Below are 17,769 nucleotides of genomic sequence, written 5' to 3'. Positions count from 1 at the left end.
GGTTCTGCTCGGATGAACGCCCAAGGTCCGCCGAAGAGAACGGCACAGCAGGACTTGGATGTTCGTTAGGCTCCCTCCATGAGCATTCAGGAAGTATATATCAATGTCTGGAGCATAAGAAAGGGTTCACAATTGGGAGAAGGAGATTGGTTGTATGGTGGAGGTGGGCGAGAAGAAGGCGACCCCCTCTCGAGCCAAACAGACTCCCGAAGGAGCGGCTCGACCCCTGGCGCTGGTGGTATCCATTTTGGCCCCGTTGCCCCGTGCAAATTCGTCTTCGCGCCTCTCGCCAACGCGCCCGACGCGTAAAGTGGCTTGACTGAGTCAGCCCAACAAGGGGTATCAGGGGCTATCACAGGAAAGGGGAACGATACGACTGAACGCAGGCACGCACCAGGCTGATTTCGCCCTCTCTTCAAGGTAGTCCGTAGTCCTGCTTGTTAGCCATTTTCCTCCTCCTACCTGTGTCCCTCTCGCTTTCACTATCGGCGATTCTCCACTATGGACAGAGACATGAAAATACCGGAAAGCAAGCCATGGAGAGAGAAGAGACAAAAGAAAAAGGACGAGGGTTCAGGGCCGGGCATGAGCCATTTATCTCTGCTCCGCGGGTAAAGTTCAAGCACCATCCTGGTCAAAGTATTGGCACTTGATCCATACCGACAACACAACATTGCCTCAAGTTCTCCGTATTGGGGACCAGACTCGTCCATCGCGCCCCGCCAGCCAACCAATGCTTACCATCACACGTTTTTGTCGAGCGACAGTCAGCGTTCTTTCAGTCCACTCCGCACAAGACTCCAAGCGCGTGATGTCGCCCAACTCTGTTTCTGCAGACTGCCTACATAATAGTATGCTTCGCCACTCCTCGACCTGAGAGAGCGGGCCAGAGGCGTGGATTCGTTCAATCGTCATCAAGAGGGCATCATTTCCGCATTCTCGCTCTGCCCGTAGTCAGATTCTCACTCCTTTCGACGATGGCCACGTGGGTTGGAGGAGCCACTGCGTCGTGTTAGCTAAACACACAGTCGATCAACCGGCCGCGAATTACTTACAAGCTGATCCTCCTCGCCACGCCCTGCAGGTTGGTATCATTCTCTGCTTCAGTGGCAGCTCTCTCCAGAGCAGCTCGCCTGTCCTCCGCACTGCGCTTCTCAATTTCCTCAGGCGACGGTGGGAGACGCTCATTTTGGAGATCAACTTTACGGGCATCCTCAAAGTTGTGGATGGCCTGCTTGATACCCTCGGCACCCAGCATCAGAGTCCCTGCCGGCAGGCGACCTCCGGACTGAGTCTTCAGCTCGGTGACGCGTTCGGATTCTTCACGTAGGACCTGGAAGACTCTGGAGAGTCGCCCGATGGCCAGAATCTTGTTCTTGATAGCGCGCCGCTTGGCTTCCGTGGATTCCGGATCGGCGCCAAATGGTGGCGTCTCTGGCTCCATGCTCGAGCTCTGCGTATCTTCCTCCAATTCTTCTTTAGAGCAGGTGTTGAGGATGGCAATGAGCATGTCTGTAATCTTTTCACCCACAAAAGGCAGAGACCAGGTAAAGACATCCATGAAATTTGGAAGCCAGTATGGATGAGGAGTGCAGTTGAATTGTCGGATGTTCATAACATTATTCTCGTACTTGAGCACGGCAGCTTTGTTGTTGTAGACGTCGAGGTAATTCGGCGCGCTGAAGATGGTCATGACACTGGGGAAGCCAGTGGTCCGCGTCTTGCGATACATGCGGTATCCAGCATCTTGCGCTTCGTGTGCACGGATAATAGAGAGCAGATTGTTTTTCTCGAGGAAATTGCAGGCGGCCGGGTAGGAGAAGAAATAGGAGCAGCCTCTGACATGGTTATGCACATAGTATTCTCCAGTCTTTTCTTGACCGAATTCCTCCAAAGGATCAGCCCAGAGGATGTCACACATGAGGCCATGGGTGGGGGGCTCGCGGAAACGGTCAATCTGATCGGGTTAGCACGATCGTGGCCGCCAAACCGGGGGTTTCACACGGCTTACGCTCTTAATATCCTCCAGAGTGTGTAATTCTGGGCTTAGGCCACCGTGTATACACAGAAACTGCTTGTTCATGACGGCAGCCAAAGGCAAGGAACAGAATGATTCCATGCATGCGTCGTAGACTTTTTCCGAGTACTTGTGTTTGCACTCGAGTTTGAAGGTGAAATAATCTGTCAGATGCCTGCACTCGTGATTTCCACGGAGAAGCCACAGGGTATTCGGATACCAGATCTTGAGGGACCATAGGTAAAGGACGCACTAAAATAGACTGTCAGGGCATAAGTCTTTGAATAAAATCCAATGGAGCCGCACCTCAATGCTGAAGTATCCGCGATCAACGTAGTCGCCCAAGAAGAGATATCTGGTCTCAGCAGGGTCCCCGCCCACCTCAAACAGCTTCATAAGGTCAAAATATTGTCCATGGACGTCACCACACACGGTGATCGGTGCATCCATTTCCAGGAGGTTTGGTTCCGCCTTTAACAGCTTGGTGCCTTCGTTGATGATCCACAAAGCTTGCTCTTCCGTCAATCGACCCTCTCGGTAAAAGTGTTGTTTCAAGAAGGACAGATTCGGCTTGGATCGATCGGCTGATGACCAGAACTGCTCGTTCGTGGGAGGTTGCATGGCGGGAGCCTGAACATCTGCCACAAAATCAGATAGTGTTCGGGAAGAGACTCTTGGACGGCCTACCCTTGCATACTCGCTCCTGAGTGCTCACTTGGGAGCCGTCCTCCATGATATGCAGCGTGAAGTCGATCTCCGGTACGGGCTTCTTGTCCACCACTGCTCGGTGTAACGGACCGTCCATCTTGATTGTCGGGTGCGCTCCTGGCGCGAAGGGTCTTTACGACGGTTGAAATGTCTCAGCGTTGAATTTTGATAGAGGAAGCAAGGATATCGGCGAGTTCGAGGAGGAAAAAGGTCAGCACAGTTGGTAGTGGCAATGCTAGCGCCGGGAGGAATAATTGTCGGTGGTGTTGCTCGTTCAGGAGGAGGGGTTGGATCGGTCTTTTTGGAGACGACTCAACGTAGATGATCAAGAAGAGTGACGGACTTCTCAGAAGCTGTCGCGAAGAAGATTGGAATGCGGTGTCGGCGTCCAAGAGCTGAAAAATAAAAGTGGGCAGTGGGCAGTGGACAGTTGAAAATCGGGGGCGGCTGAAGCTGTAAGAGTTAAAGAGTCGGATTGTCGACCAGTTTCAGAAGGATTGGAATGTTTGGGGTCCAGATCCAGATCCAGTTCAGGCCAGGGCTGAAAATGCCCAAGACACCTAACCCACCGCGCACCCAACCTGCGAGGAGCCAGATGCTGAGTGATGGATTCAGTCAACTCGAAGGGAAAGCTTGGACCATGGGTTTGGACATGAGCAAGCTCCGAGAACTAAAAAGACATCATTTCCATGGACAAACTTGAACGGTGGAGGAGGGAGTGGCTTGCTTCAATTCAAAGAGGGGCAAAGTGGGAGGAGGACGCATTAGACTTCTAGGCATTTTCGCGGTGCTGCACGAGCTACTTCGTATATCATATGGGGTCCGACATGGAAGCGAGGCACGCGCCTCAGCTCCGTTCGCCGTACTGACGGTATTCCCTTCACGCCTCCGACCATAATATCTAGTTCGTTGTCATCATCAAGAGTTCCTGGTACCTTGACAGCACCCGGGTAATATTACGAAAGACCTCGTTCCCCAATCAGACTGCAGCCAGCTTGCAGTCAGGCCTGGAAGCTGTTTCCATCGCCAGAGTCATCACTCATCTCACCCTCAAGACAGGCTCCCCGCTATCCAAAGAGCTTCTCGAATAGAGATAGAAGTTCCACACAGACATGTTTGACACCCACAGTATGTGCCTGGCCATGGATCCCCCCACGCAAATAGTTCGAGACACTGACCACTTGACCAGAGCCTCATCCGCTGCTTGCGCAGGTCCCCTTGACGGTCTCACCTTTTCTGTCGTTGCCGACCGCTGTGACTCTTCCCTACACATTTCGATCTGTGCCCACGTCCCTTCCCCCTTCCATCATCGCTGAAAATGGCTCGGGGCAGCCTAAATATGTCACGTCCTCCTCCGGCCACTCTGCTCACCCGGATGATATTATCAACTCCTGTAGAGCCCTCCAAGACCACCTCAAAAAGGCTTCGGATGCTGCAGACAAGGCCATTAAAGAGTGGGAGCAAGATATCAAAGACCGGGATCTTGCAGAGAAGCGAAGAGTGGCGCCAGGTTGGCTGGACCGTGAAGAGAAGATACTGGAGCCTACAAAGGTGTTGAAGACGGGGCAAGAGCAGAATCTGCTAGATGGGCAGCCTGTAACTGTCATATCCGCGCCTGCGATGTCACCCAGTCGCGAAGGTGAGGAATTAGATCGAGCTTTTGGAGGTCTTGGTCTCAAGTGAAAGGATTTGAGTGCTTGTGCCACACCCTGAACAATCCCTCGGCCCTCTGCAAACTGCCGGTGTGAGACGGCCAATATCTAAGCGATGGAATTCCTAAAACTTTCGACTGTCCTGCTGGCAACCATCTAGTGCTATCCGTTGAGCCTGATGATGTTCCATCTCACTACGAGACGAGATACTTTGCTCAACTCCACGCTTTCTACGGAACTAGCCTCCACGCCGGACGCAATGACGAAGTTTCTAGAAGACCCGTTTGGGACATGGCAAACAACCCTACTCTTCATTGTCCTGCTCATGGCCTTGGGCATTTGTGTGGGTTTTCTAGGCACGCGCTACGCGGAGGTACTCAGATTCAACACCTTCAGCTACGACACACTTCCATTGACTCTCGAGGGGCGACAACCGAAGCGCTCGGCCAATGGAGGGGAAGTCGCGGCATGTCTGTTCGCCGAAACACCAATCACTCAGGCTAGCCGGTTGCATGACGACGACCAGTTCAACCTCAGACGACGACCTGGAACCGCAAATGTTCGGCCTAACTTCGTCGCGATTGGACAAGTTCAAGAAGGGACGATAGCGCAGAGAAGAGCGTCATTACCTACGGGCGCTGGAACAAACACGAATGTACGCGGCCGCCTGGAATTGAAGCCCGTGCAGATCCAAGAGAGTCAGTCGATGTTGTCAAAGAAAGCGATGTCTATGGTACGATTCGGGGCAGATATTACAATCATGAGATCGGCTTGGTTCGAAGAGGCCACTGACAACAAAGATTCTCGTTCAATCGATCTTTAATCTCGAAAATCCGAAATGCAGCCTACCTTCACGCCACACTGAATCCTTTGTCGAATAGCAAACCAAGTCTCCTATCATGTGGGAACTAGCATCACTAGGCAAATTCAAAGACGGTGTACGGAATACACTCGCCAGTTCGTATGGCTCTGTTTTGACCCATGGCTCTTCGCGTCCCGGCCGTCAATCTTGGCTTATCTCGGGCACAATGCATCTGTGGGCGACGCTGTTTGCTCGAGTAAATTGAACTCACTCCATAGCCAGACATTGGCACATGTGGCTGACATTTGCCTTTGCGGTGTCCTGGGCCATTCGTGATTGTGGAATGTTGGCCCTGTGACCGGACACACTCGGCCTTGCAATGAATTTTCCATGAAACTTTCCAACTTGTTCTTTTCTTTTTCTCGCCAGATTCCCCCGGTCGTTTCCACCAGGTAGACAACCCCATCAGACTCTGACGATTCGGTAATACTCCAGCTTGCGGTCAATTATGGGTTCTTTAACTTCAGAATCCTTACATTTGCGACAGAAATACCCAGTCGGTCGTTGATAATCACCTGGAGCGACTTGCGCAGATCTCAACACTCGGGGATGGAGGACCATCACCAGCCGTGGCAAATATACCAAGCTCCATCATGACTCCTGGTTCGCAACCTTCTGTCACTGTTTGCTCCATAGTGCCACCAGCACTTCCCCGGCCCAAACCACTTAGAGGACACCCAAGGACGAAAATTTCACTTCATACGGAAAGGACGGCTCAGTGAGCTTGCTTTTCATCACCAAGGCCGCCAGGGCGGCCTGGCAATGTTCGAAACTGCCAATAGAACATCTCGATGGTCTCGGCGATGTTTTCAAAGCCCTTACGTCAGTGAGAGCGCGTCTGGTGTGATCCTCCCTTACGGAGTCTGCTACCCGTGAGCAATGTGTAATCGCCGGCTAGACGGAACATCTATGAGGACTGATTCAAAAGGTTTTTGCGTTCGACGGCAAGACGGACCTGGACGGAGTGGAAGTTCCTCCCCCAAGACGCTTGGCTTGCAGTCCCGTCCAATCCTATGACAATGCCATGACTCCGCTGGCTCGGTATTTGCTTGGCAGTCTTCAGTTGCCAAGAGTGCCGCACGCCGCTGGCCTCCTCCGAATGCCCATGGTTCCTTGCGCCCAACATCTCCACGGCCACGAGAGAATTGTTCTGCTACCGAACGCTTGCTGAAAATGTTTCGGACCATGGTGCTTCATGGCGTTTCAGAAGCCCTTTTCTTTGCTGTGTTTCCAAAAACCAGGCCCTGATATCTTTGTTCCGCACAAGTCCCATCAACCGTGGCCACGGCTCCGTGGGAAAACACTGCCAAGTACGTAGTGACCCGGACAATGATAAAGACATACCTTTGGCTTCCGTCATGCTACGTATTTTGCCCCTGCAAGACCCACAGCCAAGCTTGATGCGGCGCTCCCGAGTAACATACCTATCAAATCATTCCCCACCCATTTTGGCTCCCAGGAATATATCAATGGCGCATACCGTCCATCATCGTGGGGGCATGGTAAGTTCTACCTTACAAAGTGCAGGAAGGTATTAGGCCTCAACAATGGAGAATCACACCTCAGGCCAGAGCAACAGACCCTTGTCTAAGCCAGCACATGCTCTCGAACGAGATGATCTCGTCCAGCAACTGGACAGCGACACCCAGAACGGCTTGACTGCGGCAGAGGCACTTCAGAGATTGCAGGACTATGGCCGCAATGAATTGGATGATGGCCCAGGTGTCCAGCCATTAAAGATTCTCTTGCGTCAGATTGCCAACGCCATGATGCTGGTTTTGATCCTGGCTATGGCAGTTTCCTTCGGGATTCAGTCCTGGATTGAGGGAGGCGTTGTCACGGCAGTGATCATTCTAAATATTGTGGTCGGCTTCTTGCAAGAATTTCAGGCTGAGAAAACGATGGACTCGCTGCGCTCACTTTCTTCACCGACCGCCAGTGTTGTCCGCGACGGTAGCAACATCACCATTCCTACAGCAGAGCTCACCATCGGTGACCTCGTCGAGCTTAAAGTGGGAGACACAGTCCCTGCCGACATTCGGTAAGTTTTAGGCAAGCCTCGGGTAATCTGAATTCTCTCATAGTCGACAGACTACTGGAATCCATCAACTTCGAGACCGATGAAGCGCTCCTCACTGGAGAGTCTTTACCCGTTGCCAAGGATGAGGAAGCCATATTCGACGAAGAGACGGGTCCCGGAGATCGGCTGAATACTGCATTCAGTTCTTCCACCGTCACGAAAGGTCGAGCCAGAGGAATAGTCTTTGCGACTGGTATGTACACAGTAAGTGACTTAACATCCAGTTGACGATGAATGCTACGACGTCTGTTTCTGAATTCCATTGTCATTCTTGGTCTCCGTGCGCCGTACTGTGAGATGATTCTCTGATATACACTCGCAGGAAATTGGATCGATAGCGACCGCCCTCCGTCAGAAAGACTCAAAAATTCGCCCTGTCAAGCGGCGAGAGGACGGCACTGCACACCCCTTACGCTACGTCGAGTCCTGGACGCTCACGTTTAGCGATACTGTCGGTCGCTTCCTCGGGGTCAACATCGGGACGCCGCTTCAAAAGAAACTCTCTCGCCTAGCAATCTTACTTTTCGGAATTGCTGTTGTCTGTGCTATCATTGTTCTTGCCGCCAATGAATTCTCTGATCGATCTGAGGTCATCATCTATGCTGTCGCGACTGGCCTCTCCATGATTCCGGCGTCGCTGATTGTTGTCCTTACTATCACTATGGCTGTGGCTACGAAGAGAATGGTCCAACGACACGTCATCGTACGGAATCTCAAGTCATTAGAAGCCCTCGGTGCTGTCACAGATATTTGCTCGGACAAGACCGGAACACTTACTCAGGGAAAAATGGTTGCCAAAAAATGTTGGATCCCCGCCCGTGGCACCTACACAGTCCGAACTTCCAATGAACCTTTCAATCCCACTATTGGGGATTTGATGCACACCGAAGCCTCTCCAGCAGAAAGCAGCGAGAAGGGCCTTGAAGACGGTCCTACAGCCGAGCCCTTCAAGCTGCTGGAAGATAATGACGAATTGAGGGACTTTTTACTAGTCGCTTCACTTTGCAACCTTGCACGCGTTCACCCTAACAAGGAAGGAACCTGGGTTGCCATTGGTGATCCAACAGAAATTGCGATCCAGGTTTTTGCATACCGATTTGGATTCAACAGGCAAAGGTTTCTCGACCCGAAGAATGCCAAATTGAAAGAAGTTAGTGAGTACCCGTTTGATTCCGATGCGAAAAAGATGTCCACTATCTTCGAGGATCTTCAGACAGAGGAGCAAACGATTTATACCAAGGGTGCAGTTGAACGTGTCCTCGATGCTTGCACTACCATTCAATGGGATGGGCCTGACGCCGTCGTCCTATCGGACGAAATGAAGGCAGCAATTCTAGAAAATATGGAAGCACTAGCTGGTCAAGGGTTGCGTGTCCTCGCCCTTGCGAGTCGGCCGTATAATCCCCGATACGGTCGCCGCGCCAGCCGAGAAGGCCCTCCTCCTCGGGAGGAAGTCGAACGTGATCTCACTTTCCACGGCTTGATGGGTCTCTATGACCCTCCGCGGCCGGAATCTGCGGGTGCGGTAAAGAGCTGCCACCGCGCAGGAGTGAAGGTCCACATGTTAACTGGAGACCATCCCGGCACGGCTCGTGCTATTGCTGCACAAGTTGGCATTCTCCCATCTGACCTGTCTTTAATCTCCCTACGAACGTCTCAAACTGCGGTCATGACGGCAAAAGAATTCGATCGCCTCAGTGACAAAGAGCTGGACGAGCTGCCGGACTTACCTTTGGTCGTGGCCCGATGTGCACCAAACACCAAAGTACGGATGATTGAGGCCCTTCGCCGACGAGGGGCTTTTATGGCTATGGTGAGTTCAAGAATCTTCGTTCCCAACCCCGCTTGTGGTTTCGTCGCTGACTTCGGGCAGACTGGTGATGGGGTGAATGACTCTCCTTCGCTGAAAATCGCCGATGTTGGCATCGCCATGGGACAAGGAGGTTCCGACGTGGCCAAGGATGCCTCTGACATTGTCCTAACGGATGACAACTTTGCTTCGATTCTCAATGCCGTCGAAGAAGGGCGCCGAATGTTCGATAATATCCAAAAGTTCATTCTCCACCTCTTGGCAGAGAATATCGCCCAAGCATGCACGCTACTTATCGGCCTGGCATTTAAAGACAGTTCGGGCCTCTCTGTCTTTCCTCTAGCGCCGGTCCAAATCATGTGGGTTATTATGATTACGTCTGGCCTGCCCGACATGGGCCTGGGCCTGGAGATCGCCGCGCCCGATATACTGGAACGGCCACCAATTTCGCTGAAAGCCGGCGTCTTTACCTGGGAACTTTGCTTTGATATGCTTGCGTATGGTTTGTGGATGTCTGCTCTGTGCTTATCATCCTTCCTTCTCGTGGTGTACGGATTTGGAGATGGAGATCTCGGTCTCAACTGCAACGAGTCATATTCCCAACAATGTGACACTGTCTTCCGGGCTCGAGCCACCACCTTTGTCAGCCTTACCTGGTTCGCCCTGTTCCTCGCCTGGGAAATGGTTGATATGCGCCGGAGCTTCTTCCGCATGCAGCCTGGCAGCAAGAGGTACCTCACGCAATGGTTCCACGACGTGTGGCGTAATCAGTTTCTGTTCTGGGCCATCGTTGCAGGCTTCGTGACTATATTTCCGACAATATACATTCCTGTAAGTAGACCTTCCTTGGATTTTATCCCTGAACGATGAATAGACCCACACCAAGAGAGAGAAAGAGGATGGCTGACATCATCTATAGGTCATCAACCACAAAGTCTTCAAGCATACCGGTATCTCATGGGAATGGGGTATAGTCTTTGTCGAAGCCGTGCTCTTCTTCGTAGGCTGTGAGACATGGAAATGGGCCAAGAGAGTATTCTTCCGCCGATGGCAAGCCCGACACGGCTCGGCTCCTAGCGACTTGGAGAGACCTGCATCCTCCAAGTCCGCCGCCTTCGGAGACTCGGACAGCGTAGGAGGCAGCTGCTCTCACGAGAAGGTACACACTGAAGGGCCAAAATGCGAACGGCGAGGTGAAGTTGCATGCGAAGTTCGGCACACGTGTGCCAAATCATACGGGAAAGAATATATATAAAGAATGGATGAGAGGACGAGATGCACGTTTTACTGCTCACAGTGACAAATCGCAAGCCCAGTTAGTTCTCATTGATGAATCAATCTCGAACAACTGGTTCCACAAGGACCGGGGGCATTTCCAACTTCAAGGAAACCAGGAATGAATCGGAGACGAAGACGGAGCTTGTTATTAAGTGGATATTATATAGATGGGGCGATGGAGATGGATTAGGGTGACGAAATGGCCATACCTACTAAGTTGTGCAACAACCAACAGCCCTAAGAGCCGCTTCATTTGCCCCCCAGGGCCCTTCTCTTTCAATAGCTCGACAACGGCTTCGGCTGAGACGTGGTTGAGACTCCTCGGCTCAGAGCAATTGCTCCGAGCGGGAGGATTCGGAACCAGTTGCCAGTATTTTTGAGTTTTGGTTTCTTCCTCGGACAACAAACTGGAGCACAGCTGGATAGACACAGACCTGCAGGACAATTCATTTCTGGTGACCCAGCTGGATCCAATATGCTGAGCGTGGCACGTGGGATTTCCCTCCCGTGGTCCGGCTGCGGACGAAAGGCACATGCGTCTAAGACAGATCAGCTCGAGGCTCTGGCGGTTCAACTGGCGCCCAATCCGCCTTGCATAAAAAAGCAATAACAACTCCACAATCGAGAACTGTGGGGTACGTGAAGGGGTCACCAGTCGGAAACCCCAGAGTGTCGTTGCTTCGAGGCGGGTTTCAAGGGCTGTCTGCGCACACAGCTGGGCCAGCGAGCCGCGGCCTCAGCTGCAGCTGAGCATCTTGGGGTCCGTGAGAGCTTCAAGGGTTTGCTGTACACATAATGTGGATGACGAAATGGACCAGACGAATCTACATATTGCCGAGCTCTGAGAAGAAAAAAAAAAAAAAAAAAAAAAACTTTGTCTCCGTGGTGCTGTTCTGATATGCATGCGAGGCGTTCGGCCGGCTTCTTGGTGCTCTCCACTCGACAGGCTCAGTCGAGAGAAACAAGAAGAAATCCACTGCTCTCTCTTTTTCAAGTGCACAGCAGCCCAGGCGAGCATTTTCTTTCTTTTGCCTCTTCTCTGCTTGACTGTCCCCCACGCAGGTCGAAACGCTCAATCCATGGACGTAACGATGGCTTCAGCGGGATCCCCTCCTACATCAGTCTCGCCTCCGCGCCAACCAACACATCCTTCTGTCATCAACGTGGTGTACCGTCCGGGTGACTTTAGCTCCTACAGCGTGTCAACCACGTCCCTTCCACCAGGAGCACTCATGGCCCGACTCACGAGTCCGCCGCTAACTTTTACGGACAAGAAGCGCTGGTCAAGCGTCCAAGTGTCGGAGAACAAGCACGTCGAGTTGAACTGCGACTTCCTCTACATCAACCACAGCTGCGAGCCGAGCTTGGAGTTCCACGTGGTTCCGGACTCGGACGAGCCCGTCATCGAAGTCAGAGTCGCCCGGCGGCGGGACGAGCACGGAAATCCAAAGGGTGTGTCTGTCGGCGATGTGTTGACCTTCTTCTACCCCAGCACCGAGTGGGAAATGGACCAGCCCTTCCAATGCAATTGTGGGACAAGGAGCTGTAAAGGGCGCATCAGCGGGGCCAAAGATCTGACCAGCGAACAGCTGAGAGGATATTTCCTCAACGCCCATATTGAGGATCTGAGGAGCATCCCCTCCGACGGTGAAGGGAACAAGCGGCGTGCGCAGACGCAGGGTGGTTGGTAAGAGGGTACATACATATATGTACGGAGTAATTCATGTAAAGCCCGTCACACAGGCCGCGAATGAGTGGGAACTACCCAACTATCGACGCCACGCTTCAAGTCACCATGTCTGCCCCCCGGAACACAGTGGCCATCGTGGGTTGAAGATTAGGGTCGCCCGAGCTGGTGAGATTCACCGTGCCCGCTACACTTCATCGCGCTTGTTGCGTGTCTCCCTTTCTTCCGCGTTCTTCCCTTCTTTACCACGATTCATGCGTACCCTGGTTTGCTATACCGGGCCTGGGCAGGCCCGCCTTCCCGCCGCTCGTACTGATGGCATGCTCTTTTTTTCAAGAACCGGTCCTTGCCGCTGGTATTGGGTTGATCGCTGACTGCGGCAGAGATCCTGGTATTTGATTAGATGTATGCTATATTTGGGGATCTGTTCAACAAACTTTCAAGCCTTCAGGAGTAGTGGCAAGTGTATAAGCCCTGGATATATGGAATTTCGCCTCCTGTTTTCCTTTCTTGACTGCCTTGCAATGCATGAGAATGAGGAAGGCCGCCACGAAGCCCGATGGTATCACATCAGCAAGGAAAACGACGCATGTCTTTCTCACCGTGAGAGAACCCGACGGGATGGCAATCGAAGTTACTGTGCATTGATCATTCCTGTGATACTATCACGTTCGATGAAGGGCCGTATTAAATACAGTATTAACTTAGTTTCTCTTCTTCTGAGGTCGCAAATCCATCGCAAGCAAAGAGCTTCAACAGGGCGTCATATTTCAACTGTCAATCCAAGATTATTAAATCAGATCCATGAAGCCTAGGTAGGTACTGCAACAGTATATGGTGATATTATGGTGGTGAATGGTATTGAACACGGCGATATGTAGCTCAGCCGAGGCTGTTGCGAGGCGTACATGTCCTTGCCGACATCGCATCGATCATTCAGGTATCCGCGTCATGTTCGATGGGTGCTCAAACACGCAACATACTCCTTCCAGAATTTTCTGTCAGGAGGGAGGCAAACTCAATATAAGCAAAGAGCTCCAATTGCGAGTGATACCTCCAGTATCGATTTATAGCCTTTGAGTATGTTGGGACTCCGTGGTAGAAGGAGATCGGACCAGCTTCGGTTCTGTGCGTTTTCTCTCACATCTGCGAACATGTCGCAGGAGATGGGCGTTCCTCGGCGAAGTGTAATTACAGCGAGGGCACTTGCTGACACAGCAGCCTCGGAAGTTCTTTCCTCAATGCTCTCGTGTACCGTCTTCCTGTTGTAATGGGAGAAGTTTGAAGTGGTGGATAGCGTTATGATTGGCTGGGGCGCCGACCCTAGACTATGGTTCTTCTTATATAGTCCTGGGGGACTATCCTTCATAGAATGAACAATAAACCAAGTTACCAACAGAGAGGACTTCCCCTAGTTGAGTGTGCGTGTTGGGAAGAGGCTATACCCACCGCCGTACGAGTTGATACCCATGGCTAGTAGCCTCGCCCCAGTTCACTGTGACGTTGGAGATTTCGACGGCCTTTGAGACCACTCCCACAGATATTGCACAAAAGGATTGGCTGCTCTTGATGTTCCTTAATGTGTGACCTTTCATACGTTAACGGAAGCTCTATGGAGCTTTGTCGACGAAACCATACCTATACAGTGACCCCCGGGCGCCGAATGTCATTGAACAGCGCGGATACGGGCATTGCACAAGAGGTCAACGGTTGATAGAGGGAAGCTGTTGCTCTTGATCTTGTGCAATCGTTGACATTAGACTGGAAGACTGCTGCGACATATCCATATGCATCTCTTGTGATAGTTCACGTAAGGTCTCTTCCCTCTCTTCATTGGTGAACTTCACCCATGGGTCTTCATTTTGTCCGAGAAACGTATCCCAAGTGTTATAGCTCACGGGCGCTGTCCCGGGGAGAGCATCCAAGTCAGGTGGAGGCGACGACAGCTGCTGGCTGCCGGTGGAAGAAGTCGAAGGTTCCGAGTTGGCAGTGTCGTCGTATTTCCCAAACGCACAGTGGAAATTGAAAGCACCGAAGGGGTCTTCCTCCAAGTTAGGCAAGTAGCCAACCGAGTTGGGAAAGTAGGCAGTGCCAGAAAAGGGTGTTTTAGCAAAGCCACTGTCCGGACTTGAATTCTCTTGGCCAGTCCATTGCAATTGCTCAAAGGTTGAATCGCAAAGCAAGTTCTGGGTTTTAAATGCGGCTGTCGAGATAGGTAAAATATTTGCGTCCAGATTCAACAGCTCGGAGTCTTCAGGTTGTGCTAGTCCAACCGTCCAGCCGTTGGGGAAGTAATTGCCATCATATCGTACATTCCGAGCTGAATTACAGCTCAAAAACTTGAAGTCATCACATTGGTCGTGTCGCGTCGGCTCAATGAGCCTGTCGCGGGGGAGATAGTGGTCATACCATCCTAGGCGAGGTGGAAATAAGTCACAACAGGACCGATCATGATGTTGGTTGGCCTGAATGGCAAGGGCGGGAAGACGTAGTCGGGTCTTCGCATGACGGCACCACTTTCCAGAGACGTTAAGAAGAGCTTCGATCACATAATCGGCGGTAGGCTTCCAGCGTTAGAGAAAGAGTAGATTTGCCTGAAGCGGCTTTGGATACACAGATCAAGTCGCGAAGAAATCAGGGCCTGCAGTGCGAGATGATACGAGAGGTAGAACAATCGAAACCAATAAGTCTGACCACCAAGTTTTGCACCAACCCTGTTTTACACCACGCGTTCTACCACCCCACCACCTCTCTACCAACTCAATCAACCAACTACCACTCAACCAATTCGCCTTTAATCACGCGTAAATGGCCTCGAATCGAGAGGCTAGGATCCAGCAAGCAATCTCTGACTATCAATCACGTCGATATCCTAGCATTCGCGCAGCCGCGGCCGCGAACGATGTCCACCACTCCACGCTCGTCCGCCGACTACAGGGCACTCAATCGGCCGCGTTATCCCACGAACCACAGCAGATATTATCAAATATACAGGAGGAACTATTAAAGAGATGGATACTCGACCTTGAGGCACAAGGACATCCTCCTAGCTATTCCACTGTGCGAGATCTCGCTGGTGTAATTAGTAAGGTAAATGGCGGCCCTGAACGCGTTAAAATTAATTGGCTACCACGGTTTATTCAGCGACATCCTAATATCCGTTCAAAGGTAGGCAGGAAGATCTATGTTAAGCGCGTTAATTACACACTTCCTGAGCTTCTGGAACAATGGTTTCAGGATCTATAGACGATCAAAGAGCGATATTCAATTCAACCTCGATATACCTAGAATATAGATGAATCTAGATTAGCCCTAGGCGTTTGCAGCAATCAAATCGTTGTGGGAACATCTACAACCACTAGTTCATTGCAAAAATCGCCCGAGACACGCGAATAGGTAACGCTCGTTGAGACAATCTCGGCCCTTAGTCAACGTCTACAGACGCTAGTCATCTTCAAAGGTTAATCGCTTCAAACTACTTAGTTCGACGAGTCTAGTCCAGATTATCGATATACAATCTCTCTGAACGGCTGGACATTAAACGAAATCGGACTAAGCTGGCTAGATCAGATCTTTCTACCTCAAACAACTATAGAAGGGACTACTCGCGGCGAGTATCGACTTTTACTACTGAATGGCTATAAGAGTCATGTTACGCACGAGTTTATGTAGAAATGTCACCAAAATAACATCGTGGTGTACTACTTACTACCCCATTCGAGTCACATTCTTCAGCTACTTAATCTTGCTTGTTTTTCGTCAGTTAAGTCTCGTTATCGAGCGTAGATCGCTGATCTAGCTAGGTTCGACGATGCAAGCCTAGTAAAGAAAACGAGGTTTCTACAGATCTATTAGAAAGCTAGCTAGGAAGGTCTCAGTGTCGCCAATATTAAGTCTGGCTGGAACGCCAGTGATATCTATCCATGGAATCCACGGAAGGCAATTCGATCGAATCTCGTTCTTACTAGCGCCGTAACTAACAAGATTACGCCACAAACACCACCTTCTCGCAAGCGTAAAGTCCTCGATAGCGATGTCTATCTATCGCCTAGTAATAGACGAAATTTCAGCGATTCAGTTCACAGAGCAACACATTAGGAAGGGATCTCAAGGCCACTGAGAACCTTCCTAGGAAAAACGGCTAAACGACTCGATCGTTTATAGTGGGAGAATATACAGAAGGATAAATAAATCGCTAGGCTTGAGTCTCAACTAGAGCGATCGAAGGCCAGGAAACAAAAAGGCAAGGCAATTAATGCCAACGAGACCTTTGCTAGCATCGAGACTATACAGCAGGCCAAAGAGGCATGGGCGACATTGAGAGCGACAACGACAACGACGCGGAGGACTAGGCAGTCTATAAACAACGGGAATGGCACGTCTAATGACCCAATCGAGGCGTTCACACACGTGTTCCACATCAACGATAGTGTTAGTTGAGTAATTGAGACTTGTTCTGTTACGGTCGCGATTCGATTAGGTGGTGTAAAACGGGGTTGGTGCAAAACTTGGTGGTCAGACTTAAAATCCAAGAGGATTGACGGATAAAGCCTAACCCTTGAGGGCAGGTTACGCGATCACGTGTGCTACTAGCGTACAGGTCTTGGCACTGCAGGATTCTCTCCATCAAAATCTCTTCTGCCACTGGACAGATTTCTCTTCCGTATTCAATCAGTCACGTTATCAGCACCCTTGGTCCATCAAGGCTGCCCCCAAGCTGCCCCTTAGCCTTCCCACTGAAGTGGTCTAGGGTTGGCCTTGGAGGCTACGAAGGACAGAAATCCGGATGGGGATTCAGGAGATATTTAATGTTCTCACCCCGATCAGGTTGTCATACTTGCGAAGAACTGATTTCGTGGCCCCTCAAATGCAAGGCGTCACATCATCACATGCAGAGATGGGATTGATTGGCCTCTTCCTCCCACATCATTCTCCAATATTTTGGGGCCGTTGTTTTGTCCAATCGTTAAGTGCGAAACAGCTGTCAGCCGCTCCGTTTGCAGATACGAACTTGTATTGCAGTGGCAATCCGTTTGGGGACGTCGCCCGATCCAATCAGCCAAATGGCATGAGGAGCCCGAGAGAGCCCTCAGGTTCCATTCCCATGCTTGGCTAGGCGGTCTGTTACCACCATCCTGAACACCAGTGAAAGCATCCTTTCTGACACTATCGCGTCGTTTATCATTGACCGGGGTTTCCAATGTGTTTCGTGCAATAATGGAGGCTGTGAGAAAGGCGGTACGAAGTGATCTGGTAATCACGATAAGAATGTTCTTTGAGGCCGAGGCGTGCCTGCTCACCTGAGTGCAAAGACGGTAGTCGCTGGTGGGAACCCGCACATCTGCTTGGAAGGCTTTCCCGAACATAACGTCCGCACGGCCAGAGCTGTCTAGACGAAAGTGAAGAACGTGTGTTGAAATCTGGTGATTAGCCTGAAGAGTGGCTCGAGGCTGAATATTTGGCCAGCATCGAGACACAGTCGCGCCGACAAGCCCCTGGAACCCAGCCTTGCTCAGCCTTGCTCAGCCTTGCAGTACCCACCAAGCCATACAATACGTAGACGCTCTGGTGTGATTGCGCATGCAAAGCCTCCGAGAACGTCCGGACTACTTCGGCAAAGGAGGATGAATCATATCGAGAATCGGATTTCATCGACAAGAGGTTGTACTGGCGTC

General features: G+C 51.2%; 6 protein-coding genes across 6 annotated transcripts; 4 read left to right on the top strand and 2 right to left on the bottom strand.

Annotated features, from left to right (window-relative positions):
* Nucleotides 1-962: 962 nt before the first annotated feature.
* On the bottom strand, nt 963-2,822 carry Z519_07589 (serine/threonine-protein phosphatase 2B catalytic subunit; the record flags this gene model as incomplete). Its single annotated transcript, XM_016765321.1, has 5 exons — nt 963-1,002; nt 1,056-1,957; nt 2,012-2,269; nt 2,324-2,655; nt 2,705-2,822. The coding sequence occupies 5 exons, from the start codon at nt 2,820-2,822 to the stop codon at nt 963-965; spliced, it is 1,650 nt and encodes a 549-aa protein (XP_016618290.1).
* Nucleotides 2,823-3,837: 1,015 nt separating this feature from the next.
* On the top strand, nt 3,838-4,408 carry Z519_07588 (uncharacterized protein; the record flags this gene model as incomplete). The annotated part of the gene is made up of 2 exons (XM_016765320.1): nt 3,838-3,853; nt 3,915-4,408. The coding sequence occupies 2 exons, from the start codon at nt 3,838-3,840 to the stop codon at nt 4,406-4,408; spliced, it is 510 nt and encodes a 169-aa protein (XP_016618289.1).
* A 150-nt stretch (nt 4,409-4,558) lies between these two features.
* On the top strand, nt 4,559-5,200 carry Z519_07587 (uncharacterized protein; the record flags this gene model as incomplete). The annotated part of the gene is made up of 1 exon (XM_016765319.1): nt 4,559-5,200. One exon carries the CDS (start codon nt 4,559-4,561, stop codon nt 5,198-5,200), a length of 642 nt encoding a protein of 213 aa, XP_016618288.1.
* Nucleotides 5,201-6,786: 1,586 nt separating this feature from the next.
* Z519_07586 (potassium/sodium efflux P-type ATPase, fungal-type) lies at nt 6,787-10,384 on the top strand (the record flags this gene model as incomplete). The annotated part of the gene is made up of 5 exons (XM_016765318.1): nt 6,787-7,280; nt 7,331-7,523; nt 7,642-9,132; nt 9,193-9,960; nt 10,049-10,384. The coding sequence occupies 5 exons, from the start codon at nt 6,787-6,789 to the stop codon at nt 10,382-10,384; spliced, it is 3,282 nt and encodes a 1,093-aa protein (XP_016618287.1).
* Nucleotides 10,385-11,498: 1,114 nt separating this feature from the next.
* Z519_07585 (uncharacterized protein) lies at nt 11,499-12,098 on the top strand (the record flags this gene model as incomplete). Its single annotated transcript, XM_016765317.1, has 1 exon — nt 11,499-12,098. One exon carries the CDS (start codon nt 11,499-11,501, stop codon nt 12,096-12,098), a length of 600 nt encoding a protein of 199 aa, XP_016618286.1.
* Nucleotides 12,099-13,797: 1,699 nt separating this feature from the next.
* Z519_07584 (uncharacterized protein) lies at nt 13,798-14,600 on the bottom strand (the record flags this gene model as incomplete). The annotated part of the gene is made up of 2 exons (XM_016765316.1): nt 13,798-14,507; nt 14,540-14,600. The coding sequence occupies 2 exons, from the start codon at nt 14,598-14,600 to the stop codon at nt 13,798-13,800; spliced, it is 771 nt and encodes a 256-aa protein (XP_016618285.1).
* Nucleotides 14,601-17,769: the final 3,169 nt, after the last annotated feature.

Source organism: Cladophialophora bantiana (genome assembly GCF_000835475.1).
Source record: "Cladophialophora bantiana CBS 173.52 unplaced genomic scaffold supercont1.11, whole genome shotgun sequence".
Classification (NCBI taxonomy): Eukaryota; Fungi; Ascomycota; class Eurotiomycetes; order Chaetothyriales; family Herpotrichiellaceae; genus Cladophialophora; species Cladophialophora bantiana.
This window is presented reverse-complemented; position numbering and strand designations above follow the sequence as displayed.